We start from the raw sequence: 26331 nt of genomic DNA, 5'->3' as shown, positions 1-26331 counted from the left end.
CATTGAGTCAACATGTAGCAGCACACACTGCCCCAGCATTAATTCTACATGTAGCAGCGCACTCTGTCCCAGCATTGACTCTACGTATGGCAGCACACACTGTCCCAGCATTGACTGTACATCTAGCAGCACACACTGCCCCAGTATTGACTCTACATGTAGCAGCACACACTGTCCCAGCATTGACTCTACATGTAGCAGCATGCACTCTCCCAGCATTGACTCTACATGTAGCAGCACGCACTGTCTCAGAGTTGACTGTACCTGTAGCAGCGCACACTGTCCCAGCATTGACTCTACATGTAGCAGCACACACTGTCCCAGCATTGGCTGTACCTGTAGCAACGCACACTGTCTCAGCATTGACTCGACGTGTAGCAGCACACAGTGTCCCAGCATTGACTCTACACGTAGCAGCACGCACTGTCCCAGCATTGACTGTACCTGTCGCAGCACACACTGTCTAGCATTGACTGTACGTGTAGCAGCACACACTGTCTAGCATTGACTCTACGTGTAGCAGCACACACTGTCCTAGCATTGACTCTACGTGTAGCAGCACGCACTGTCCCAGCATTGACTGTACCTGTAGCAGCGCAAACTGTCCCAGCATTCACTGTACCTGTAGCAGCGCACACTGTCCCAGCTTTGACTGTACCTTTAGCAGCACATACTGTCTAGCATTGACTCTACGTGTAGCAGCTTGCACTGTCCCAGCATTGACTCTACGTGTAGCAGCGCACACTGTCCCAGCATTGACTGTACCTGTAGCAGCGCACATTGTCCCAGCATTGACTCTACGTGTAGCAGCGCACACTGTCCCAGCATTGACTGTACCTGTAGCAGCACACACTGTCCCTGCATTGACTCTACAAGTAGCAGCGCACACTGTCCCAGCATTGACTGTACCTGTAGCAGCACACACTGCCCCAGCATTGACTCTACGTGTAGCAGCACACACTGTCCCTGCATTGACTCTACGTGTAGCAGCATACACTGCCCCAGCATTGACTCTACATGTAGCAGCGCACATTGTCCCAGCATTATTAAACCAGTAGCAACACGCCCCGTCCTAATTTGAAATTGTGATTTTATTAATCTGGATTGTACCTGTAGGTGCTATTATTCTGTGTAACTTGGCATTTGCAAGACAAAAAATATTAGAAATACACTGAAACCTCATCTTCTGAAAAAATCTTTTACTGTTGTGTGTTGGTGTGATTTGCCTTCATCAGAACAACCTATTAAATTTATTACTTTAACAACTGCAGTGTTGTCATCCTCCATAATGCAGCCAACAAAGCTGGCTCAAGTGCAAAATAGACTGGAAATCTGAAATAAAACTAGTAAATGCTGGAAAAATCTAGCAAGTGTTTCTTTCTTCCACCTTTTGTGTCCTCATCTTATCACAGTGCTACTTGACTTCTGGTACGTACCATCCCTGGGTTTTCTAGTTCACAGCATATCATTAGACCTGCTGCTTCAGACACATTGTGGATCTAGTGGCAGCATTAACTCATTACAAACAGATTTTGTACCAAGCAAAATAAATGTGCTTGAAAGAACACCCAAGTCAAATTGGGATATCCCTCATTCTTTCTGTACTCAGTTGTGCCTTCAGCCTGCTTAGCTTGTAGTTCTGTGTCCTTGTGAATTTTATGACTGCCACACTTTGCTGAATTTTAATTGCTTCCTTTGTATGTGTTTTCCCTCTTCCAGGCAATTCTTGCTCTAACTTAGATGGCCAAGAGGCAAATGAATAAATGCACTGTCCACCAATGCTGTGTCTTACCACAGTTAACTACATGACCAATGAATTCCGTCTCGCCTTCCTCCGCTCAGTACATCCAAAGCCGGGAAGACTTGCGTCCGTCAGACTCAATAAGGCAATTGCTTCCAGGACCCAGTGATCATGAGAATCGCTGGAACAGCCATTGTAGTTCAGCAGAGAAGCCTCAACAGAACGAACCAGATGAGGTGGACAAGATTAAAGCTAAACTGATGACAGCATGGAATAATGTCAAATATGGTGAGGACTTTTGTATGCAAAGATGGGAATGTTTCTTTCCTCTTTGCTTGCTGCCCTGTACTGAAAGCACTGTGTCATGCTGTGTCATGACCTGCTGTCGTTCCTCCATTATCTTGTCTAAATGATTGTTGAGATTGTTGAAAATCAGTTGATTATCTCATGTTCTCATGTACTTTCTAGCAGCAGTTACTGGATCTGAAGCTGAGAGCTTGCTAACTCTAGTTACCACTGCTGCCCTGATCAACCAGCTGTGCTGGGATTAAAAGCCCTGGTTCCCTTGCCTTCAAGCCTGCCTCTCCTTTCCATTAAAAAAACAGCTGATAATTATGATCAGGGAACTTGCTTGGATGGGTTCCTGACCCTGACAGCACGAGAGAATTGACCGCATGTTGTAAAATAATGAGTTTTAATACATGTTCCTCTACTGATGTTCATCCAGACAATCTCTCACTTCTAACTTTAATATCTTCCCTTCCCCCTCAGCCAGTGGTGTTGTCAGCCCTTGTGGAGAGGATTATCCTCACTAGTCAGTTGTGCTAATCTGTTTCTTTTCTGTGTCTTCATAGGTTGGGTGGTGAAAGGGAGAACAAACTTCAGCAAAACGTCCCCGATTTTCCTTCTGGGACGGTGCTACTGCTTTGAGTCAGAAGGTAATATGTTCATCCCCCAGACCGGGGCAAACTGTGATATTGAATGTCACTAACTGCCAGAGCTCATAATATCACCTGCTTCCTTTTCCCAGCAGCTGATTCACCACCAAACTTAGACGCAAGTTATGAGACAAGCAACAACCAAAATTCCCCTCCTACCTCGGTGGAATTATTCCGGAAGGACTTTGCTTCACGCATCTGGCTGACGTACAGGCGTGAATTTCCTCAACTGGAGGGTTCTGTGTGGACGACGGACTGTGGCTGGGGTTGCATGTTACGCAGTGGGCAGATGTTATTGGCTCAAGGACTTCTTGTTCATCTTCTGTCTCGAAGTAAGTCTTGCCCCTTTTTGTTTTATGCTCTCCTTTCTTCTCTGGGTAATGACCGGTGTAGACACGATGGGCCGAAAGGCCTTTTTCCATGCTGTAAAACTATGACTCTATAACCTTCTAGTCTGTATGGTGGCACTCTTGTTGCATTAGAGAAACCGCCTGTTGCTGAGGTGCAATCCACAGATTTTTTTTTTGATTCATTCATGGGATGTGGGCTTCGCTGGCTGGGCCAGCATTTATTGCCCATCCCTAATTGCCCTTGAGAAGGTGGTGGTGGTGAGCTGCCACCTTGAACTACTGCAGTCCATGTGGTGTAGGTACACCCACAGTGCTGATGGGAGAAATACTTGTCTAAGTGGCCATTTTTATACTGGAAGCGTGGGGATTGGGTGCCGTGCTATTTACCCAAGTGAGGCATTACAGCTGAACACCATGCTGCTCTTTAATGCCATCTAAAGTCTGGCATTTCCCTACAGACATCAGTGGGTAGCAATCTGTGATCGGTAATCTTGCCTGATTCTCTCTCTCTTTTCCCCGCGTTCCCCACAAATCCTAGCCCAGGTTGCCACAGAAAACTCTAACCTTAATTGCAGCCCAGTTGAGATCACCTAAGTCCAATCAGATTTGGTCTTTAAGGCAAACAAATGTACTGAGCAGAATGTTACCCACTAAGATAAAAGCTTATGTAATATGATAGTTAATGTGTTTGTCAGCATATTGCAATACATAGCAAAGGCATGATGCAGATCTTAGAGTAACTCTAAAGCTGGAATCTAAAGACGGATTTTAACATAAACTGCAGGTGTGATAAGCTGGTATTCAATAAACCTCACTAAGTCCAATTTTCGTTCCTACATATAAAATAATATGTTTGAAGAACTACTTTTCCAGTTTAAAAAATTAAAGTGCTTTTTGTCAGATGGAAACAGTCATTGTGATGGGCATGTAGACCATTGCCAGTAATCATTTTTAAACTTGAAGTTTGTTTTTATATGCTCACGTATTTTAAAGCTATGTAAAATTTTAGAATTCAATTTTAGAATTGAATATTTGTTTCTCCAATGCAACAAGAGTGCCACCATACAGACTAGAAGGTTGTAGAGTCATAGAGTTTTACAGCATGGAAAGAGGCCTTTCGGCCCATCGTGTACACACCCATCATTATCCTATCTACTCCAATCCCATTTTCCAGCACTTGGCCCATAGCCCTGTATGCTATGGCGTTTCAAGTGTTCATCCAAATACTTCTTAAATGTTGTGAGGGTTCCCGCCTCTACCATCCTTTCAGGCAGTGAATTCTGCCTGAATATCCCCCACCCTGTGGGTGAAAAAAATTTTCCTCAAATCCTAGGTCTGAGGCTCAATCTCTGGGCAATGTTGATGTTTGCAGTAACAGTTGTACAATTGACTTTACTGTCCTTAAGCAAAAGAGGAGAAAATTCAGGTTCCTGCTCCTGATTGCTATCTAGCCACTGCTGCTGGAAAGTGTGATGTGTTGGGTGAGGACAGGGTCAGCCTTGGATGTGATGTATGTGTCACTATTGAATGACCTTTATTTTTTCAGACTGGACCTGGCCTGATGTGTTACTGTCTGTTGAATCAGAAGCTGAGTCCAGAGCACCATCCAAATCAAACGCTTTAAATTGGCCAATCTTCTCTGAGGTTCTTGGCTCGCAATTGGACAGAAGTAGAAGCCTCAGGGATACGCAGAGAACCACTATGACACAAACATATGCACAAGCATGGAGGCAGGCCAACATTGACCAGTACACTATGGATGAAGAGGAATTGGAGCACCGGAAAATCATCTCCTGGTTTGGAGATCACCCCAAAGCTCCATTTGGAGTACATCAGTTGGTGGAATATGGGAAGAGATCTGGCAAGAAGGCTGGGGACTGGTATGGCCCATCCATTGTAGCTCACATAATCAAGTGAGTAAAAGCTGTCTGCAACAGCAGCAAGTACTTGCATTATTATAGCACCTTTCAAATCATCAGAGGGTCCAACAGTAATCCATTAGTTGTAAAATAGTCGCCATTATACTGGTAAGTGTAGCAGCCGATTTGAATTATAAGATCCTACAAACAGCAAATGAGATGAATAAGCTGTCTGTCCTGACTTGGACAAGAGTGTAACCACTGAACCGTGCTGACTAGCTCAAGATGTGAAGGGTGGATCATAAGCTTCAACACTTAATGTCAGAAATTAAATATAAATTTTGACCCAAGATTGTTGGCAAGTGAGTCATAAGTACCAAATGATACCACCCTTTTACTTACTTCCTGCCATGGGAGTAGCTCCTCTGATAGTTTCTGGGTAAGTTCATAATGCAATACGCAAAAATATAAATCCAAACTCCTTTCTCTTCATCACTCTCCTGTGATTACTCCCAGAAATTACCTCTGTACATATACTGGGATAGGACAGGATCAGGCTGGGACTACAGTGCCTTCCATTGTTGAATAACGAGCTGAGATATTGCCTCGGCACAGACATAAGGAATGTCACTTGGCTGAGGATCTGAAAGGCTGCTGGTGGTCCGTCAGTTTCACCCCAGAATGGGTCTGAAGAAAGAGAGCTAAATTTATTTGTAGTTATGTTTTTATCACTGTAGTTGTTTTACTTGACTCTTCATAATCCTAGTTCTCCATTTCTTTCAGGAGGGCAGTAGAAAAAGCTGAAGACACTGAATCTCTTAACATTGCTGTCTATGTAGCACAGGACTGCACAGGTGAGTGTGTGCTATGGTCCTTACAGAAGTACACATTCAGTACTGCACTAATTATTTAGTGAGGGTAAAGGTCCCTTTCTTGTTTTTTTTCATGAGTTACTGTTAGTGGAGTTAAGTTCCTCTATAATTTTATTTGTGGAAGATTTATTAGAAGTGTTCAGAGTTATGAAACAATTTGCAGTGATAGAAGGGTCAGTAACCAGAGGACATAGACGTAAGGTGAATAGCAGAAGAGCTAGAGGTGATATGAGGAAACTTTGTTTTTACACAGCGCGTTCTCGTGATCCGGAATGCACTACCTGATTTGATAGTAATATTCAAACTTGGATAAATATTTGAAAGGAAAAAGAATTGTTGGGCTATGGGGAATTAGCAGGGGAGGGGCTCCAGTGGATAGTATAGGTGCAATGGGCTGAATGGCCTCCTAGTCTCCTATACCATTCTATGATTCTACCAGTTCTCCATCTGCCATGTCAGCTACATGAATAATCAACCTATTCCCAAGCCACCACCAGCTGAATTTTCCATTTAGCTGCTCAAGGGTGTTAGGTGTTCATCCAGATGCTTAATTCTGAATGGTGTGTTGTCAAACTTGGTGTGTTGTCAAACATCCCCTTTCCACAGAATTCTGCATTAGGATCTGTGCTGAAGTTAAGGCCCATTCTTTAAGTATGTATTTACACAGTGCACAGTAAACTCTGATCCAAACACTCTTGAGTTTGTTGTGGGTATTGACATTGTTCAATGTTACAGCTTTGCCAGCAGTAGGAAGGGTAGTGTGTGAGATGGCTCAAGACGAATTCCTCCTTCAGTTTTTGCCCCTGTCGCAGTGATGATGAGCTATATTGTTTTGGGTAGGGTGAAGAGGACGCTGAAAAAATAAGCAGAAGTATCTGCTGTCACATTCCAGCTGAAAAGGCTGTAATTGGATTTATTTTCTGGAGAACCAGTCACCTGACTTACAGTTCCTCATGCATTGGAAGAGCTTCTCTGAAGTAACAGCCTAACCCCACTAATGTGAAGAATTTGCTGCATTCCAATGATTTATTCTGTTATTTTATATACGTTCCCGGGATGTGGGTGTTGCTGGCTAGGCCAGCATTTATTGCCTATCCCTAATTGCCCTTGAGAAGGTGGTGGTGATCTGCCTTCTTGAACTGCTGCAGTCCACGTGGTGTAGGTACACCCACAGTGCTGTTAGGGAGGGAGTTCCAGGATTTTGACCTGGCGATAGTGAAGAAATGGCGATATATTTCCAAGTCAGGGTGGTGAGTGATTGGGAGGGGAACTTCCAGTTAGTGGTGTTCCCATGTATCTGCTGCCCTTGTCTTTCTAGATAGTAGCAGTCGTGGGTTGGAAAGTGCTGTCTAAGGAGGCTTTCTGAGTTCCTGCAGTGCATCTTGTTGGTACACACTGCTGCTACTGTGCGTCAGTGGTGGAGGGAGTGAATGTTTATTATGGTGAATGGTGTGCCAGTCAAGTGAGCTGCTTTGTCTTGAATGGTGTTGAGCTCCTTGAGTGTTGTTGGAGCTGCACAGCCACAGCTGCAATTCTGGCATCTATCTGGCAATGTGGAGAATTGCTCAGGTTTGAAAGTAAATGCTTACCCTTAAAGGATAGGTGGAGATGCACTGCTTCTGCCCACCCCTTGCATACCTCCCCCCGCAGTTGATAGGAAAATAACACACTGCCCCTTCTCTAAGAAAAAAAGGAAATTAATTGCATTTACATAGCATCTTTCGTGACCTTGGAATGATCCAAAGTACCTGAGAGCCACTGGGGTGCTTTTGGACTGTAGAAATACATCAGCTAACTCTCACACAGCAAAGTCCCATAAACAACAGTGAGATAAATAACCACATAATCTACATTAGTAATGTCGGTTGAGGGTTAAGGATTAGCTAGGACACCAGGACAACCCTTTTCCCCTACCCCCGTTCCAGCTCCGGTTGTGCTAATGACATGGAATCTTTTGCTTTCAGCTGAGAGGGCAGAAGGGCCCTCAGTTTATCTCATAAAATATAAACCCCCGACAGTGCAGCACTCCCTCAGTACTGTACTGAAGTGTCAGTCTAGATTTTGACCTGAAGCCTTTGGAGTGGGGCTTGAACCTGTGACCTCTTAACTCAGCGGCACGAATGTTACCCCTGAATCCAGGCTGACACCTACACCTGACCCCCCCTCAACTGGAGTTCAGACTACTAGTGGGACAAAGTAAACAAAGCAGCCTCTTTGCAATGCTGTGATGTTGAATGTTACCATTCTGTGTCATACTGAAGGGGAAATTGGCTGATGATCAATGGATCTTTAGTCCTCAGGAGGTATTTTAAATATTTTATTTCTAGGATTTTTTTTTCACCAAATTTTGAAAGCTGTAAACCTGAATGCTGCAAAAATTCTGCCAGATGATCAAATACCAGTATTGGGGTGGTGAATAACCAAAGTTCTGTTGTATGTGTATAGTATTTTACATGATTTGAAGCAGAATGCTTCTTGTTGTGGCAACTTGGAAGTTGGCAACTTTTTTTTTCCCCTGTCTGAGACAGTGTACAAAGGAGACGTGCTGAATCTCTGTGAGACACAGTTAAAGGGTGGAATAGTTCCTGGTTTTGATTGGAAGTCCGTTATTATCCTGGTGCCTGTTCGACTTGGAGGAGAAAATCTCAATCCAGTGTACATGCAGTGTGTGAAGGTAATGGAGCTGTGATGATTGAGTTACAAATCTTTCAGCGTGTCCTGTGCTTACATCTCCCTTGCACACTAACAGTGGAAATCACTCATTTTGCTATTAAAATGTAAAGTATTTTGATGACTGTCTTAAACATTGCACCATACATTTAACTGAGCTTGCACTTATGACACTTCCCAAATAGCAGCATCGTCCCTAGCACTCTCCCTGCTTTACAGGCACTCTGTCTTTATCCCGTTGGTGACCAGTTCTTACAGCTTCCCTACTGGTGTGCTCAGGTGTGCCTTCCTGTCTCACCTTTCATGTGACTATGCTAAACAAATGGCACGGTACTGTACCAAAACTAATCCTTGTTTGTTTGTAGGAGATTCTGAAGCTTGAATGTTGCATTGGAATCATCGGTGGGAAACCCAAGCACTCACTTTACTTCATTGGCTTTCAAGGTAGGTGTTGGAGCAGAGTAGTTTTTTTTTGTTCTGGGCTGTGGACAAAGGAAAATGAAGAAGAAAGAGTTGGGAATCTCGCTGCATGTGCATTTTTAGTGATAATGATCCGTCGGAGGCAGGCAGCTGTATGGAAAACTAATAAGATTTTATTGCTCAGGCCATTGAGTGCAAAATGAAAGTCATTGAGTGCAAAATGAAAGTCATTGAGTGCAAAATGAAAGTCACTGTAGGTAGGAAATAGAAGGCTGTGGTGAGTTTGGAGTATTAAGTTCAGTGTTGGAACTGGAACTGGCGACTTTGAAAAGGGTGCAGAGGAAAAGTGACCTGCGATGATATTAAATCCAAAAGTTTTTAGTTATGAGGATTTAGGATTTTTTTTTTTTGTTTCTAAGAAGCACTGGCTCAGTGAATTGGATATATTTTTAAATGAAGGGAATTGATGTCGTCCCATTAGGTTATTTGGATTCTATAGGGTTGCCACTTAAATGTGAAGACAAAGAGTTACTTTAGATTCTGGGAAGTATTTCATTTCAGAGTCATCATTGTACAGAACAAATTTCTGTGATGTGGTAGGTATGGGGTTGCTACAGTCCTTTGAAAAGGAACTTAACAAGTTCTTGAAAGAAGAGAACATGGTCAGTTACAGGATCACAAAAACAGAATGACCTGGAAAAACTCAGCAGGTCTGGCAGCATCGGCGGAGAAGAAAAGAGTTGACGTTTCGAGTCCTCATGACCCTTCAACAGAACTGAGTGAATATAAGGAGAGGGGTGAAATATAAGCTGGTTTAAGGTGGTGGGGGGAGGGGGGAGAGAAGTGGAGGGGGGTGGTGTGGTTGTAGGGACAAGCAAGCAGTGATAGGAGCAGATCATCAAAAGATGTCACAGACAAAAGAACAAAAGAACACAGAGGTGTTGAAGGTAGTGAAATTATCCAAACGAATGTGCTAATTAAGAATGGATGGTAGGGCACTCAAGGTACAGCTCTAGTGGGGGTGGGGTGGAAAGACTAGCGGGGCATAAAAGATTTAAAAATAATGGAAATAGGTGGGAAAAGAAAATTCTATATAAATTATTGGAAAAAACAAAAGGAAGGGGGAAGAAACAGAAAGGGGGTGGGGATGGAGGAGGGAGTTCAAGATCTAAAGTTGTTGAATTCAATATTCAGTCCGGAAGGCTGTAAAGTGCCTAGTCGGAAGATGAGGTGCTGTTCCTCCAGTTTGCGTTGGGCTTCACTGGAACAATGCAGCAAGCCAAGGACAGACATGTGGGCAAGAGAGCGGGGTGGAGTGTTAAAATGGCAAGCGACAGGGAGGTTTGGGTCATTCTCGCGGACGGACCGCAGGTGTTCTGCAAAGCGGTCGCCCAGTTTACGTTTGGTCTCTCCAATATAGAGGAGACCGCATTGGGAGCAACGAATGCAGTAGACTAAGTTGGGGGAAATGCAAGTGAAATGCTGCTTCACTTGAAAGGAGTGTTTGGGCCCTTGGACGGTGAGGAGAGAGGAAGTGAAGGGGCAGGTGTTGCATCTTTTGCGTGGGCATGGGGAGGTGCCATAGGTGGGGGTTGAGGAGTAGCGGGTGATGGAGGAGTGGACCAGGGCGTCCCAGAGGGAACGATCCCTACGGAATGCCGCCGGGGGTGGGGTGAAGGGAAGATGTGTTTGGTGGTGGCATCATGTTGGAGTTGGCGGAAATGGCGGAGGATGATCCTTTGAATGCGGAGGTGGTGGGATGATAAGTGAGGACAAGGGGGACCCTATCATGTTTCTAGGAGGGAGGAGAAGGCGTGAGGGCGGATGCGCGGGAGATGGGCCGGACACAGTTGAGAGCCCTATCAATGACCATGGGTGGAAAACCTTGGTTAAGGAAGAAGGAGGACATGTCGGAGGAACAGATGCGAAGGAACTGAGAGAATGGGATGGAGTCCTTACAGTAAGCGGGGTGTGAGGAATGTAGTCGAGGTAGCTGTGAGAGTCAGGTTTGTAATGGATAGTGGTGGACAGTCTATCACCAGAGATTGAGACAGAGAGGTCAAGGAAGGGAAGTGTCAGAGATGGACCATATGAAAATGATGGAGGGGTGGAGATTTGAAGCAAAATTAATAAATTTTTCCAAGTCCCGACGAGAGCATGAAGCAGCACTGAAGTAATCATCGATGTCCCGGAAAAAGGGTTGTGGAAGGGGGCCGGAGTAAGACTGGAACAAGGAATGTTCCACATACCCCATAAAGAGACAGGCATAGCTGGGGCCAATGCGGGTACCCATAGCCACACCTTTTATTTGGAGGAAGTGAGAGGAGTTGAAGCAGAAATTGTTCAGTGTGAGAACAAGTTCAGCCAGACGGAAGAGAGTAGTGGTGGATGGGGATTGTTCGGGCCTCTGTTCGAGGAAGAAGCTAAGGGCCCTCAGACCATCCTGGTGGGGGATGGAGGTGTAGAGGGATTGGACGTCCATGGTGAAGAGGAAGCGGTTGGGGCCAGGGAACTGGAAATTGTTGATGTGACGTAAGGTGTCAAAGGAATCACAGATGTAGGTGGGAAGGGACTGGACAAGGGGAGAGAGGAGGGAGTCAAGATAACGAGAAATGAGTTCCGTGGGGCAGGAGCAAGCTGACACGATCAGACTTCCGGACTGAATATTGAATTCAACAACTTTAGATCTTGAACTCCCTCTTCCATCCCACCCCCTTTCTGTTTCTTCCACCTTCCTTTTGTTTTTTTCCAATAATTTATATAGATTTTTCTTTTCCCACCTATTTCCATTATTTTTAATCTTTTATGCCCGCTAGTCTTTCCACCCCACTCCCACTAGAGCTGTATCTTGAGTGCCCTGCCATCCATTCTTAATTAGCACATTATTTTAGATAATATCACCACCTTCAACACCTCTGTGTTCTTTTGTTCTTTTGTCTGTGACATCTTTTGATTATCTGCTCCTATCACTGCTTGCTTGTCCTTACAACCACACCAACCACCCCCCCAAACCTTAAACCAGCTTATATTTCACCCCTCTCCTTATATTCACTCAGTTCTGTGGAAGTGTCATGAGGACTCGAAACGTCAACTCTTTTCTTCTCCGCCGATGCTGCCAGACCTGCTGAGTTTTTCCAGGTAATTCTGTTTTTGTTTTGGATTTCCAGCATCCGCAGTTTTTTGTTTTTATCTCAGTTACAGGGTTACATGGTTTAAGTCGTGACGTATCACAGAGGATTCTCCCAGAATTTTCCCTGCATTGACCACAGCTTTTTTTCTGTCTTTTTTTACTCGTTTTTCTCAGGAGTCAGCACAAAGAGGCGATGGGCTGGGGTGGACTGGATTGGGGTGAGCTGGTTGGATCAGATGGATTTGTATCTCAACCAGATGAGGAAGCTCCCAGGTTAGATCCTTTGCCTAGGCCTCAGGGCCAGGTTTAAGGAGACAAAAACCAGCTAGGGCTTCCTTACCCATGACTCCTGACCAGTGTATAGGCTTGTGCTTGGCTGTGACCATCCGACTGCCAAATATCTTATCAGTACTCAGTATCTGGGCTCGTATAAGAAGAGTGATCAGTTGTTTTGGCACCAGTCAAAGTTAAACAAGAAATAAATCATTTTTGACTATTCAGCAATGGGACCAATCTTATGCTGAATATGCAGACACACATCCTTGAGGAGTCACAGGATATTCATCAGGGACGTTATGTTAATTTTAAATCTCCTTCTGCTGTCCAAGCCCAGGAGCACTGAACACTGTTTCATTGTTCCTAAAGCCATGTTAGCTGAGATTACTTTTATCCTTGGTAGAAGTATGAGTTGTGATGAAACAGAATACGAAGTAATTGATGCCATCATTTTGCAGATGATTTCTTGCTGTATTTGGACCCTCACTACTGCCAGCCTGTTGTGGATGTAACTAAACGTGACTTTCAGTTGGAGGTAAGCAATGCCACACTGTTGGTATGGGGCGGGTCTGCATCAGTTGCTGTCCTGGACTCAGTGCCTAATGATTGTAGGGGAAGAGAGACAGACTTGTATTTTGAGGATTATAGAGACTAAATTGAACGCACAGTTTAGAGCTGTCTAATTTGGTATTAATTTCTTGTTGGTATGTGTCTATGCTATTTTAAACTAACTGCCACTTCTATTTCAAATAAGATAGTAAGGCATTATCATCATAGAAAGAGGAACTTGATATGCAGTGCACTAAAATAACACCCAGAGGAACTGGAAACTGTTAATCTTTCTTATAAGAGATCAAAGGGCTACTTGCTATGGGAAATTCTAGTATCAACTTGATGTAGTCTGATGTTAGGGTTCAGGCAGGTTGTTGGAGTGGAAGCTTTGCACTTTTACCCACGCTTCAGCCAACTTGGAAAAGTTTCCTATTTCAGAGCAGTTGCATTTCTCAAAACCCACCCAAATAGTGCTTTGTACTGTGTTGTTTTATTTTGGCTCCGATGGGCTTATCATTGCTCAGGATGTGGAGGGGAAACTTGGGCTAGAGAATTTGATGGAGTCAGGGTCAGAGGGTCAGGTTCAGCTGAGGTGACCATCCACCCCCACCCAACCCCCCCATCTACTTGCACATGGAGAATGGCCAATGTAACTAGTCCTGGCAGGGGGTGGGGGGCGACAATCACTGTGCTCTATTACCAGACCCCATTGGGAGGGATGCAAATCTACTGAAAAGAGCTTTTTAAAAAATTTTATATCATTAATGGGATGAGAGTGTTACTGGCAAAGACTACACTTTATTGTAGATCCCTAATTGCCCTTGAGAAGGTGGTGGTGAGCCGCCTTCTTGAACCGCTGCAGTCTGTGCAGTGAAGGTACACCCACAGTGTCGTTAGGGAGTTCTAAGATTTTGGCCCAGCGACAACTAAGGAACAGCGATATATTTCTCAGTTACGATGGTGGGTGACTTGGAGAGCAAATTGCAAGTGATGGTGTTCCTGTATTTCCCTTGTCCTTCTGGGTGGTTGAATGGTTTGGGAGGTGAGCTAGGAGGATATTCTCTCCTTCCCTTTCTTCTGCTCACTGACTGCTAATTCCGAATGCAACCCTGTACTGGTTTCATAAATGTTTTACTTCCCCTCTTGATACTTCATAAACGGTCAGAGTTCTCTCCTAAATCCCTTCAGGGCTGGTAGGACAGATTCAGGAGGCAGTTCTGATGGTTTGGAGAAGGAAGTACCGAATAACATAAAGAATAATTTCTGAATATATTACATATGTCGATTAGTCTGTCATAATATACTTGGATTTCTAGAGATGGATGCCCTACAGTACCAAAGTGTCCATCATTCATGTGATCAAATGTCAACAAGCTGTTCACCTATATGGGCATCACAGCTGAGCCAATGTTGTTCTCACCTTATGTTCACACACTCCAGAATGATCAGGAGTGGAAAGCTAAGCTAATTATTTATTCATGTTACCTTCTCATTCACCCCCTTCGGTCAAGATAGAGGCAATCTGGAGGGAGATTGAACTGATGTTCTTGTGAACCTCATCATCCAGATGTGTATTGGGGCTTAGAGGAGGATTAAGTGTTTCACTTAAAAAGGGAGCTCTTTATGAATAGATGATTGTTTATTCCACAGTCATTTCATTGCATCTCTCCAAGAAAGCTGTCCTTCAGTAAGATGGATCCCAGCTGTACCATAGGGTTTTATGCAAAGACGAAGGGGGATTTTGAAAACTTGTGTAAAAATGTCACAATGGTGAGTGTCATGTCATTCTGAGCAGTAAGTCTGTCCTATATTCTTCATTGCTGGTTAAAATTCTGTGTGAGGAAATGAAATGTTCCAAATGCTGCAAAAGTAACTAAATGGCATTCTAATATATTGAACTGAAAATAAATTTTAGCATGTTTGTTTCTGTGTTGCTGCCTGTCATATGCTGGAGATGTCTCATGGTACTGGAACCATGGTGTTCCAGTCCATTGCTGTACAACATCAGTCTGGCACATAAGAGAATGACTAACTTTATTAGATAACTCCACTCCTGGTGTTATAGGAGAGTGTGATGGGCCTGCAGAATCAAAATGTGATTGCTGTACGTGGGAAGGACAAATGAGCATTACAAACGCATAACTGCATGAATGGAAATAATAAAGGGTGAAGTCAAGTGACCTAGGAACCTGAGTAGGTGCAGCCTTCAATATATCCAACCAAGACAGAATAAAGTTATTGGGCTATTAAACTACACTGCCAAAACAGTTCAGCACATGTCGAAGAAACTGGTGATCAAACTGTATAGGGAACATAGGAAATAGGAGCAGCAATAGACCATTTGGCCCCTCAAGTGTACTCTGCTATTCAACTAGATCATGACTGATCCTCTACCTCAACACTTTTCCTGCACTATCCCATATCTCTTGATGTTTTTCATATCTAGAAATCTATCGATCTTTGTCTTGAACATACTCAATGACTGAGCCTCCACAGCCCTCTCGGGTAGAGAATTCAATATATTTAATGCTGGGATAGACAGATTTTTGGTGTCTCAGGGAATCAAGGGATATTGGGAGCAAGCAGGAAGGTGGAGTTGAAGCCCAAGATTGACCACGATCCTGTTGAATAGTGGAACAGGGTTGATGGGCCGTTTAGTTTTCTCCTGCTGCTGTTTCTTATGGCCATGAGATCTTTTGCATCCACCTGAGAGGACAGAGGGGGTCCGGGTTTAACATCTCATCCAAAAGACAGCACCCCTGATAGTGCAGCACCCCCTCAGTACTGGAAGTGTCAGCTTGGATTTTGCACTCGAGTCTCTGGAGTGGGACTTGAACCCAAAGTTGAGAGTGCTACCCACTGAGCCAGAGCTCTGGTTAGATGACACGGTGAACACTGAATCATGTTCTAGTCAGTGAGAAACAAGAAAGATATTCAAGCTCTGGAAGAGTTGCTAAGAAAAGACACAGAGCTGATCCTAGTGTCAGGGATTTGGGATGTGAGGTAAGACCCAGAGAAAGGTGAATCTTCAGCCTGGAAATGAAGTAACTGAAAGACCTTTGTAGACGAATCTTTCATAAAGGGATACAAAATAATAAATAGTATGGAAAAAGTTTAATCTAAAATACCACAAATTAATCTTGAGTTTTCAACAAGGACACCAGTTCAAGCTAGTGAAATGTGACTTTAGGTGGAAAATTAAGAGGTAGTTCTTCATGCCACCACCAAACACATCTTCCCTTTCACACCCCCCCCCCCCCCCAAATGGCGGCATTCTACAGGGATCGTTCCCTCTTGGACACCCTGGTTCACTCCTCCATCACCCCCTACACCTCAACCCTCTCCCACGGCACCTTCCCATGCAACCACAGAAGGTGCAACACCTGCCCCTTTACTTCCCCTCTCCTCACTGTCCAAGGGCCCAAACGCTCCTTTCAAGTGAAGCAGCATTTCACTTGCATTTCCCTCAACTTAGTCTACTGCATTTGTTGCTCCCGATGCGGTTTCCTCTACACTGGAGAGACCAAACGCAGACTGGGTGACCGTTTTGCGGAACGCCTTTGGTCTGTCTGCAAGCATGACCCAGCCCTCGCTGTCGCTTGCCATTTCAACACTCCACCCTGCTCTCATGCCCACATGTCTGTCCTTGGCCTGCTGCATTGTTCCAGTGAAACTCAACGCAAACTGGAGGAACAGCATCTCATCCTCTGACTAGGCACTTTACAGCCTTCCGGACTGAATATTGAGTTCAACAATTTTGGATCATGAACTCTCTCCTCCATCCCCACCCCCTTTCCGATCCCCCTTTTTGCCAATAACTTATATAGATTTTTCTTTTCCCACCTATTTCCATTATTTTTAAATGTATTTCCATCCATTGTTTTATCTTTGCCTTGTAGCCTATTTCAATCCCTTCCCCCCACCCCACCCCAAGTAGGGCTATCTGTACCTTTATTATCACATTCCTTAGATAACATCACCACCTTCAACACCTTTGTCCTTTGTCTATGACATCTTTTGGTTATCTCCATCTATCACTGGTCCTCTATCCAGCTCAACCTGTCCATCCCCCCCCCACCTTAAACCAGCTTATATTTCACCTCTCTTCTATTTTTTCTTAGTTCTGTTGAAGAGTCATACGGACTCGAAACGTTAACTGTGTTCCTCTCCGCAGATGCTGCCAGACCTGCTGAGTTTTTCCAGCTATTTTTGTTTTTGTTTTGGATTTCCAGCATCCACAGTTTTTTGCTTTTACGTTTTCTGAGTGTTTGTTTCATGTTACAAGGGCGAGTTTGTGATCTGATGTATTTTATTTTTTTCCTTTAGGTATTGAGCTCCTCATCTGTGAAAGAGAAGTACCCTATTTTCACCTTTGCAGGGGGCTGTGCTCAGGATTATAGTCTGGATGAACTCTGCACTCGCAAACCGGATAAAACTGTGCTAATCTCTAAGTCTGGAAGACCAGGGAAGTCAAAGCAGAACAGCACTGATGAATTTGTCTTCCTGTAATGAGCAAATGGACTCAGTTAGATATCTGTGCCTGCTATATTTCAGCAGGGAATAAACTGGGAGCCTCTGAGTGTTCCTATATTTAAATTCTGTTGCCTTTCCACAAAGGGGATGGTATCATGAAGATACACAACCTCCTCTGTGGATGGCTTTTATTTTGACACTGGTGTTAGCTCTCTTCCTTCCTGACCAAGCATCATTTGGTGGGATTTTCTTTCCCTCGTAGCAGTGCTGGTGCTGCACATGTCTGTTGTAGATCTGTTTGGTGCAGGTGTTTGGGAGGGATTACAGGACGTGGGGGTGCAGTTTGTCGATTGCAAGCTGACCAACACTGGTTTGAATTCAAATATGTTATGGGTATCACAAAAGGCCCACCTGTTGCTGGGTCATTTAGAGTAAGGTGGTGACTTACACTGGGATAGGTGACAGCAGGCCCTCATAACTCACCCAGTCTTTATAGTGTGTGAGCCTGAACAGTGAGTGGCAGGCAGGGAGTTAGTTCCTTGAGGGGTGGGGGGTGGCACAGGAATTGGAGCAGAGTTTGGTGCTGCCTTCACCAATGTTCATGCACAATTCCAGGAGATCAGGTTGCAGTCAAGGCTGGGAATCCTGACTCACTTCCCCTTTTCCCCGGGGCCACTGAGGCTGATTGTCTGGTTCCACTGCTCCCTTGACAAGTAGACAAATTCAACAGAGAATCAAGGAAATCCACCTTTTAACTTGCATGTTTCTTTTTCTTACATTTCACCCCTGGGAAGAAAGATAAATCAGCCCCAAAGTCCACATTCACACAAGTGACTAGTCTGTATTGAGTTAATGTAGGTCATACAGTACTGTAGGTCATGTGGGAGAAAATAACACAGAAGTCACCCTCAACCTACATTAACTGAGTACAGACTAGTCACTAGTGTGGACGTAGACTTATACCCTGCCTCTCCACAATACAGAATGGTCGGCCTGCAATATTCCTTTGGAATTTCTCTTTCCAGACTTCTGGTTTGCCCCACACATTCTAGTTAAAGATAAATTGACAGTGTTGTAACCTGAATACTTTTGGTGCCTCTGAAACTGCACTTTCAGGTGGGAAATAGAAGAGCAAAATGTTTAGTTCTGAAAATTGGAATTAACATAAAATATTTTTTTACTGATTCTTTTTAAATTCAAACACGAAGTAGTGCTGACATCAAAAGAATTACATTGAACAAGGGAAAGATCAGTACAAATATTATTATTAAAAACTAGTGTTACCTCAGTGTCAAATCATATAGCTCTCTTGCACTGTGATCTTTTTAACTCAATGCTTCTGATATAATCTTGTTCGTTTTTTGACAATTTTTATGGTGCAGGGAGAATTGGGTGAGGCACCTTTTACCTCTGGGACCTGGGTTCAAATCTATCTCAGTGACAAGATGAAATGGCTGCTACCTTATTGGTAAGGAGCATAGATAGTTTAAAACTAGACATTGGAGAACAGCACAGAATGTAATACTAATTGGCACTAAAATCTCTGACCACAGTACATGGGAAATGGAAAAGACCAATGTTGGAGGGGCTCTTTTCTGAGATTTATGTTGAGGCGTGACATTGGAATAGGAAAGAGCTTTGTTCTGCACCTACCCATACTGCACCTGATGACCTACAGTCTGTGAACATAGGATGACCCCCCCCAGGGTTGTTCTGATCCCTATGTGACCTGTGACTCCAGCACTCCTACCTAACCCAAACCTGCAACACTTATTGGCAGCTAATCAGTGCTGGCTGCAAAAGCTTGAAGAGTGACTACTAATCCAAATGACACCCAAACAGTGTCATCTTTCTTAACTAATTGATCAAACAAAGAGCTGGCTAATTGCATCATTATTTAGGTTGTGTTATTTATTTCATGCAATCCAATTCCTGTATTGTGAGATGCGGATGTTTGTGTTTTTGGTAAAGCTCTTGACCTGAAGCAGAGCTGTGTTTATTTCCTTGTGTCTGACTGTGCCCTTCCCAGCTCCCAGGAGGGGATCTGTTGCATGTTAGTGTAGCACTTTCAAAATTTTTGCACATGAAACAATCTGCCAGGATGCTAGTAGGATTTCCTGCACCAGTGTACATCAACAGGGAGGTAATTGGTCAGAGATCGTCAGACACTGATGGCTTCCCCTTGGGTCACTGTATAAAATAAGTGCAAAAAGTACCAAACTGACCCCAAAGTTAAACCAGGAAACCTTATTTTTAAATCCTTTTTCTATTTTGGTGGGGAATCTCAATGCAGGAATTTTAGGTTTGTTGCCCTAGTTATTGGTTTTGCATGCTGCCTAATATATCCTTGCAAACAGAAGCTGATGTCACTAGCAAGGTACAGAACTTCACTGGAAATTTTAGAATACTGTTTGGAAACTTGTGAACATTGCTAGACAAATGGCTAGAATAAAGGCTTTTCAACAGCATTGCTGAAGACGATGCATCGGATGGCTGTGAGGCGGGCAAGAGTACCCACCCTCAGAGGTGACAGCGAGAGTACACTGCTGTCTTTACCAAGAGACCATTCTGAAACTTCAACATCTCCAATATCTTCATCACCAGGGAGTCTGAGCTTTCCCTGCTCTTGCCAACAACCATTGCTAGATAGATTTTTCCTTCAGACAGTGCCTATTTTGTGTTTACAGCAGATGAAGAATGTCACATACATGTCATTTGTAACTAGCAACCTTTAAATGTGTTTTGTGTGTATGACAGATTGGCTTAATTTCCTCTAAACCTGATGATGGTTGAATCTGTGCCCTTCAGTTCAATCTGGCTGGTGTAGATTTTAGGGTGCAAGACCTGATAGCTTTGTTAAAATTATTTGATGGCTTTATTTGGGAGTGTTTGTACACCATAGTGCCTATATATGTAATGAGAAACCCATGAAAGCCAAATATTGCCTTTAGGGATATTGCTTGGCTGAAAGATGTGAGCTCCTTGGAGAGAGGAGCCGCAGTAGCACATTCAGAAGTGATTTGCAAGGACAGAGGGGATGGGTTGGGTGTTGACAAGAGCAGGGAAAGCTCAGACTCCCTGGTGATGAAGCTATTGGAGATGTTGAAGTTTCAGAAAGCTGATTGTAAAGACAGCAGTGTACTCTCGCTGTCACCTCTGAGGGTGGGTGCTCTTACCCTCCTCACAGCCATCCGATGTATTGTCTTCAGCAATGCTGTTGAAAAACCTTTATATCAATATTTGCCTTTATGAGCTCAGTTCATTAAACCTGTTAATTGTCGCATTTCAGACTCCCACTGAAAGAAAAGCACTGGACTAAAAACCATAAATAGAACATGGTGGCCAGTCTAATCTTTGTGTAAATGTTAACATATATCCTCAAATCTTTTTTTTAGAAGGAAGAGATTATGTTTCTAATCGCTTGTACGATAATTTGGACATGTATGCTACGTTTAGAGAAGTAATTTTATGTTGCATCTTTATTAATTTTTTTAAACTTAGACAGAACAGATAAGAAAAACCTATTTAAGTTTTCGTGGTCCATCTTTCTTTACTTTAACTGGAAGGTTAGTGGTGGAACTGTCACAGCCATAGTCACTCCCAGTACGATTTACTAATGGCTGTGCTTTACTGTGAGGTGTGTAGTACACTGTAAATTCAGAATTAATCAAATTGCAAAATTGGCAGCAAGGGTTGGGAGTGCACTGTCAGTTTTGAATGTAATATAAAAATGGTCACACCCGATCTTCCTAAGCAAACTCAAATGTATAATCATTGACTATTTTGCTAATGACCATAACTGTGCATTACCGACATGCTTTTCTGATTACCTCTCAACTATTTCCATGCCAACGTCCAGTCCTGGGGTTTTTTTCATTGTAGGTGTTGGGTTAGACTATGCAAACACTCCTCACTTACTGAAGCCTTGCTGTCTGAGAGATAGTAATGCTGTCTAAATAGGCATGGATGGTAAGTCCCCTCTTTCACCAGTTCATTGGGGTTTCTGTCACCTGTCCTAACGTAGAATAGTTCGCTCTTGAATCTCAATCCATCCAAAGTAGAGACAAAATTGGATTGCTTCTTCTGTTTTGAACAGGCTGTTTATAACCAAGAAATTATTGTTGTTTTATTCTCCATTTTGTGTGTTCCCCTCCACCACCACTACTCTTGTGGCCTCCTGCTCATGTGGTTCAGGTGAATGTTCAAGATCCCAGGGCACCATTCACAGAAGTGTAGGGAATTTTCCCAGTGTGGTGTCTTGGCCAACTTTCCTCCCTTAACATCACCAAAACAGATGTAACATCTCATTGCTCTTTGTGGGACCTTGTATGCAAAATCCTGCCATATTTACCCATAGAACCACGGTCATTTGCTGTAATTATCGTACGAGAAGCACTTTGAGATATTTGAGAGAGATGTTAAGCAGCTATACAAATCCAAGTTCTTCTTTTTCAATATACTAGTTGAATTGCTTGTTTCAAAACTCTCTCAGCAGGATTGCACTCCCAGATTCCTTGTTCCTCCACCACTATCTAAAATGCACCATCAACCAGCACATTCACAGTGCATGTGGGGCTGTGATGGAGTTTTTCCCACTGAGCTCAGTCTGACTCGGGCTCACCACTCTAACCCTGCCTGGGTGTATCTTGTACCAATTTTGGCTTCAATCACTGACACAACTGGTTTAGTATTCAGGACATCACGGAGAAATTCCAGGGTGGTTAGGACTACTATTGTGGGCTGAGAAAGTTGGCTGTCTTCATGATTTCTGTGTATTGTCAAAGCTTGCACTTGAGTGGCAGGGAGGATCGAGGTTGTTGGCTGTAGGGTGGTGTTCTCTGTAGAATTTTGTTTCCTTTGTCTCAACTACTGATGGAAGTTCCATCACTTCTGTTTTTGTGGTTTTGTTCCTCTTTGCTCACTGCCCCGAACATGGACTCATTGCTAGGATAAATATGGCTTCCCGCATCTCTTCCCACCCCTCAATCAAACATGTAACTCATATTGGTGGGTGCATGCAGGCTATTTAGCTGTGGAGAACTTCACAGCCTGATCCTTGCCTTTGCATTTCCAACAAGGGCCATTGAATAGTAATCGGGGAACATGAACAAAAGCAATTCCCCTCTCTCCCAACCATTATCCTAAGATAGGCAAACCAGACTGGACCAGATATTGAAACTGTGATCTTCCTGACTCAGCTAGCGTCTTTACCTCTAAACCATTCAGGGAGTTTTCCCCTCTTTTTATTTGAAGCAAACTCCTTGCATGACTCTGAATTGAAAGTTGAATCCCAACTCCCACCCCCCAGGGCTGGCTGATGGCAGTAGTGTGTGCCACCCTGGTTACAGACTTCCAAATCATATATAAATCAAATCTTGCAAAATTGACGAGAAAATCAGGTGTATAATTTCTCTTTGGAGCCTTTGCTGTGTTTGTATACATTTTAATTCCAATTCCCAACTTTGAAATGAAGAACTATATTAACTTGGAATGGGGGGAAATTGGCCTCAATGGCCAGTGCAGTGGTCATTGTTTTGTCTAAGAGAATGTTGAACTGTTTGTGTTTAAATGATGTTTGTATTCACACTGTGTCACTGAAATCCATTCATTGTTGATGTTGTTGTGCATGTACTACTGAAGACAGCTGTTCCAACACTGCTGTTTTAGTAGGGCCTGTGTGTCTACTGAGTGTGTCCAAATTACTTTATAGCTCCCTTTAAGAGCATAGTGTGGAATTGTGCCATACTGTGCTACTCAGTCATGAATGATCAGGAAATTCCCAAGCTCTATCCCTGGTTTGTGCTTAGCTTTCCTGATCTCAGCTGGGGATTTGGTGCCTCTGGGTTAGAGAGGAAGAGAAAAATCAGCCAGGATTTGGGTTCCTGATTGTTGCATGGTAACTCTGCTGGATCTGCGTGTAAAGATCAGGTGAAGACCAGCATCCTTGATCACACTCAACTATGGTTGTGGTCCCTGAGCGTGGCTGGCACGAGAACCACATCCCAGTGTGGGTCAGCACCTTCAGAAGAGGAGGGAAGGTGAAGGGGTAAATTTTGCTTTGAATTTACTCTCCTGCTAGTTGCTGCTGTAGGGTCAGACAGCTGTGCTCCCTTCAGGCTGAGGTTCCTTTCTGGATTCAGCCTGATGCAGAAGACTGTGTAGACAATCCCATCTTTTCACTAAAACAGAGTCGACACAGGCCTTCCTAAAACACTGTACTCTGCAACTAATCGCAGTACTGCTAAACCAGATACTTTTACTGTGGAATATGAGGGGTTCCCAGGTAACACTGGGAGCTTTTAACCCTTTGAGGATGTATTTTTTTGATGGGGAAGGAGAGAGAAAAGTGCATTCCTCCTCCTCCCCCTCCCTGCATCCTTGCACATCTTGCCGCTGAGAGGGAGGGTGGAGCTGCTCACTGACTAGTCCGAATGTGTCCTCCACTTCAAGGTTAGAGCTGTGCAGTCAGTTTCGGTCCCTGTTCACCCTACGTGTAACATTAAAGGGGTGGGGCAAGTCACTTTAAAGATTTTCTTCTCTAAATGTATGCGCAGCCAGGATAAAACATTCCGTAATATGGAACATGAGGGGACTTGTGCAAAGACCTCAAGCTTGAAAGACCGTGAAAATGTCTGAAATTGCAGTTTTTTTTCCAGATCTGTTGTACAAAGTGTCAGCCGCACTCCTCAAAGGGTTAAAGCCTCACTTCTAATTTATTTTTGTTCAGAAATAAACTCTTGTTATCTTGAAGCTGTAAGGCAGCTTTAAATAAATGGAAATATCCACAATTGACAATCCCTATACTCCAGCTTCTATTGTTTTATTTAACAGACTTGATATCTAAAAAGATCTAACCCAGCCGTCCACAGACACAAAATGTGCTAAGGTAAAGAGTCTGAGGGGAGGTGCAAAAGGTACTTAATGAGCTAAAGAGAGTAAACCTAAAATAGCATTGAATACACAAGGAAGCAGAGCAATGGGCACAAGTTCAATGTTATTGAAGGCAAACTTAGAGCAAATGACAGAGAACATTTCTGTACGCAGTGATCAGTGGCAAGAATGGGTTACCAGGCAGGATGGTTGAGGACCTTGTGCTCATTTACCAAGCTGCTGGATTTGCAGAGGCGAGAGAGTTCAGATGAGATGAGACTCTGCTTTCTGCCTGTGATAGTCATGCAATGTTTGATTCAAATTCAAAGATTTATTTTCAAGCCATTGTTTTTCATTATCCTGACAATTTGTGGACTGCGATGGAGGGATCCACAGGCCAGACCGATTGTTTCCCCACCAGGGATCACTGGATGGCGATCGAGAGTAAGGACCCTGGCTGTTTCCTTTATTCATTTGCTCTTTTGTTGAATAGGTATTAGCTAGGACCATTTGTTCTAAATGACTTACAGCTTATTTCCTACAGTACTTAAATGACGACACTTCAAAAGTACTTTATTGGCTGTAAAGCACATTGGGATGTCCTGAGTTTGTGAAAGGCAGGTTTCTTAGTATTTAACACTGCATTAGCTATCTGGTTCTTTGAAGCACTCAATATCTTGCTTTCAATTATAAGGTAGCGATGGTAGGGACCTAGATGACATTAGTTAGGTGCACTCTTCACTTTTGGGATTTGGCTTTGAATGCATTCTTGGCTTGTGTGCATGAGTTAATTTGGATTCCAATTTACAGTATCAGGTGATGAAAGGTCCCGGACCAGAAACATTAACTCTGCTTTTTTCTGTCCACGCATGCAGCTTGCCCAGAAGATATTTGCAACGTTTTCTGTTTTTATTTCAGATTTCCAGCACCCACAGTATTTTGCTTTTGTTTGAGCATTTTGGCTCAGGTTCACCTGCCATTGTAAATTGTGGCGTCAAAAGTAAAGTCATTTCCCATCGAAACTAAAATGGTAACTGCAGCCTTGACTCGGCCTTGGGGTTGGGGGGTGGTGGAAAGGGGTAAATGCATTGCCTTCTGGATCAGGCAGCTTCATTCCCTGCCTCATTTGAGCTTGCTGGAGCAGCAGAAAGAGTATAACTTTTAGTCTTGCTGCTGATTGTGCTGGTGGAAGTAAGGAAATAAAGCAAAGGTTGCTATTCTGAACTGCTACCTCATGTCTCCTGCTGTCAAATGTGCATGTTTGTGCTTGGCTATGATCCTCTCCATGGTTCAATAGCTGCCAATGGTTGTTAAACTCACATCTTAAAGGATCATCACTTGGACAAGTTGCCTGATGTCTGCCAAGCAGTGAGAAAAAAAACTTGACTTCAAAGCTGCTTCCTCTCTCTTAGTGCTCCCAAGAAAACCTTTTGATACAAATAACCAGGTGTGTGAGGACCCTCCTGAGAAGCTAGAAAACTTTTGACATCTCAATAAATAAGAGACTGCTCTAGAATTTGTGTAATTTATTTTATTAAGCTTGATGCTCCTGGCCTTTTGCACCTGTCTGTGATGCTGTTCCGGCAGCTGGGTCATTGGATGATGGTATTCAGGGCAGTAGCTGTCAAAAGCTTAGACTGTTCTACCATGTGTCGGTCTAAAGGGAAAGGAAAGGGATGCAGTTGGTCAAGAGTAGGTTAGAAATCAGAATTTTCCAGGGTGGGAGAGAGGGGGAAGGGCCATATTCTCCTCCATTATCTCTAGATTGGTATGAGCTTGTGAATGGGGCAGGGATGGTATGTTACAGGATAAAAACAAATAGCTGACTTTGACTATGCCAAGGGTATTTAAGTGTTTTGCTGTCCTTTTTCCCTGGGACACTCAAACATCAATTAACTCCCAAAGGAACCAGGTTGCCTTGTGTTGCCCTTGTCTTATTTCAGGAGAGGAAGAGAGAGATGTTGGAGTGGGGAATTGACCATAAACACTATTTGCATCATTGCTCTCTGTGACAATGAGTGAGATCAGTTCCAATTATCTCGCTGAATGTGGAATGTGCATTTTTAGCCTAGAATTATTTATTTTGGATTGCAGTGCTAATGAGGGGAGAATGGTATTAGGCCAGCCCCCAGTACCCGTTTGCTTTTTACTCAGTTGCCTTTGCCCTTCAGACAAATGGA

General features: G+C 43.6%; 2 protein-coding genes across 12 annotated transcripts in view; one reads left to right on the top strand and one right to left on the bottom strand.

Moving 5' to 3' along the window:
* The window catches only part of atg4da (autophagy related 4D, cysteine peptidase a), a 51605-nt gene extending 34201 nt beyond the window's left edge, over positions 1–17404 (top strand). For 3 of the 4 annotated variants that reach the window (XM_041177050.1, XM_041177052.1, XM_041177051.1), the window contains exons 2-11: positions 1720–2029; positions 2596–2679; positions 2772–3011; positions 4576–4942; positions 5672–5742; positions 8289–8434; positions 8796–8874; positions 12715–12791; positions 14459–14578; positions 17135–17404. In XM_041177050.1, the coding sequence (XP_041032984.1) occupies positions 1813–2029; positions 2596–2679; positions 2772–3011; positions 4576–4942; positions 5672–5742; positions 8289–8434; positions 8796–8874; positions 12715–12791; positions 14459–14578; positions 17135–17317 (1584 nt within the window). In that variant the 5' untranslated portion in view covers positions 1720–1812 and the 3' untranslated portion in view covers positions 17318–17404. The remainder of the gene's footprint in view (positions 1–1719; positions 2030–2595; positions 2680–2771; positions 3012–4575; positions 4943–5671; positions 5743–8288; positions 8435–8795; positions 8875–12714; positions 12792–14458; positions 14579–17134) is intronic. The other variant, XM_041177053.1, reaches the window with a different exon arrangement.
* An 8266-nt stretch (positions 17405–25670) lies between these two features.
* LOC121271361 (myosin-13-like) overlaps positions 25671–26331 on the bottom strand; it is a 35222-nt gene continuing 34561 nt past the window's right edge. For all 8 annotated transcript variants that reach the window (XM_041177319.1, XM_041177317.1, XM_041177321.1 and 5 more), the window contains one exon: positions 25671–25808. In XM_041177319.1, the coding sequence (XP_041033253.1) occupies positions 25794–25808 (15 nt within the window). In that variant the 3' untranslated portion in view covers positions 25671–25793. The remainder of the gene's footprint in view (positions 25809–26331) is intronic.

Source organism: Carcharodon carcharias, chromosome 30, assembly GCF_017639515.1.
Source record: "Carcharodon carcharias isolate sCarCar2 chromosome 30, sCarCar2.pri, whole genome shotgun sequence".
Taxonomy (NCBI): Eukaryota; Metazoa; Chordata; class Chondrichthyes; order Lamniformes; family Lamnidae; genus Carcharodon; species Carcharodon carcharias.
The sequence above is the reverse complement of the archived record's forward strand: the minus strand, read 5'-3'. Positions and strand labels throughout refer to the sequence as shown.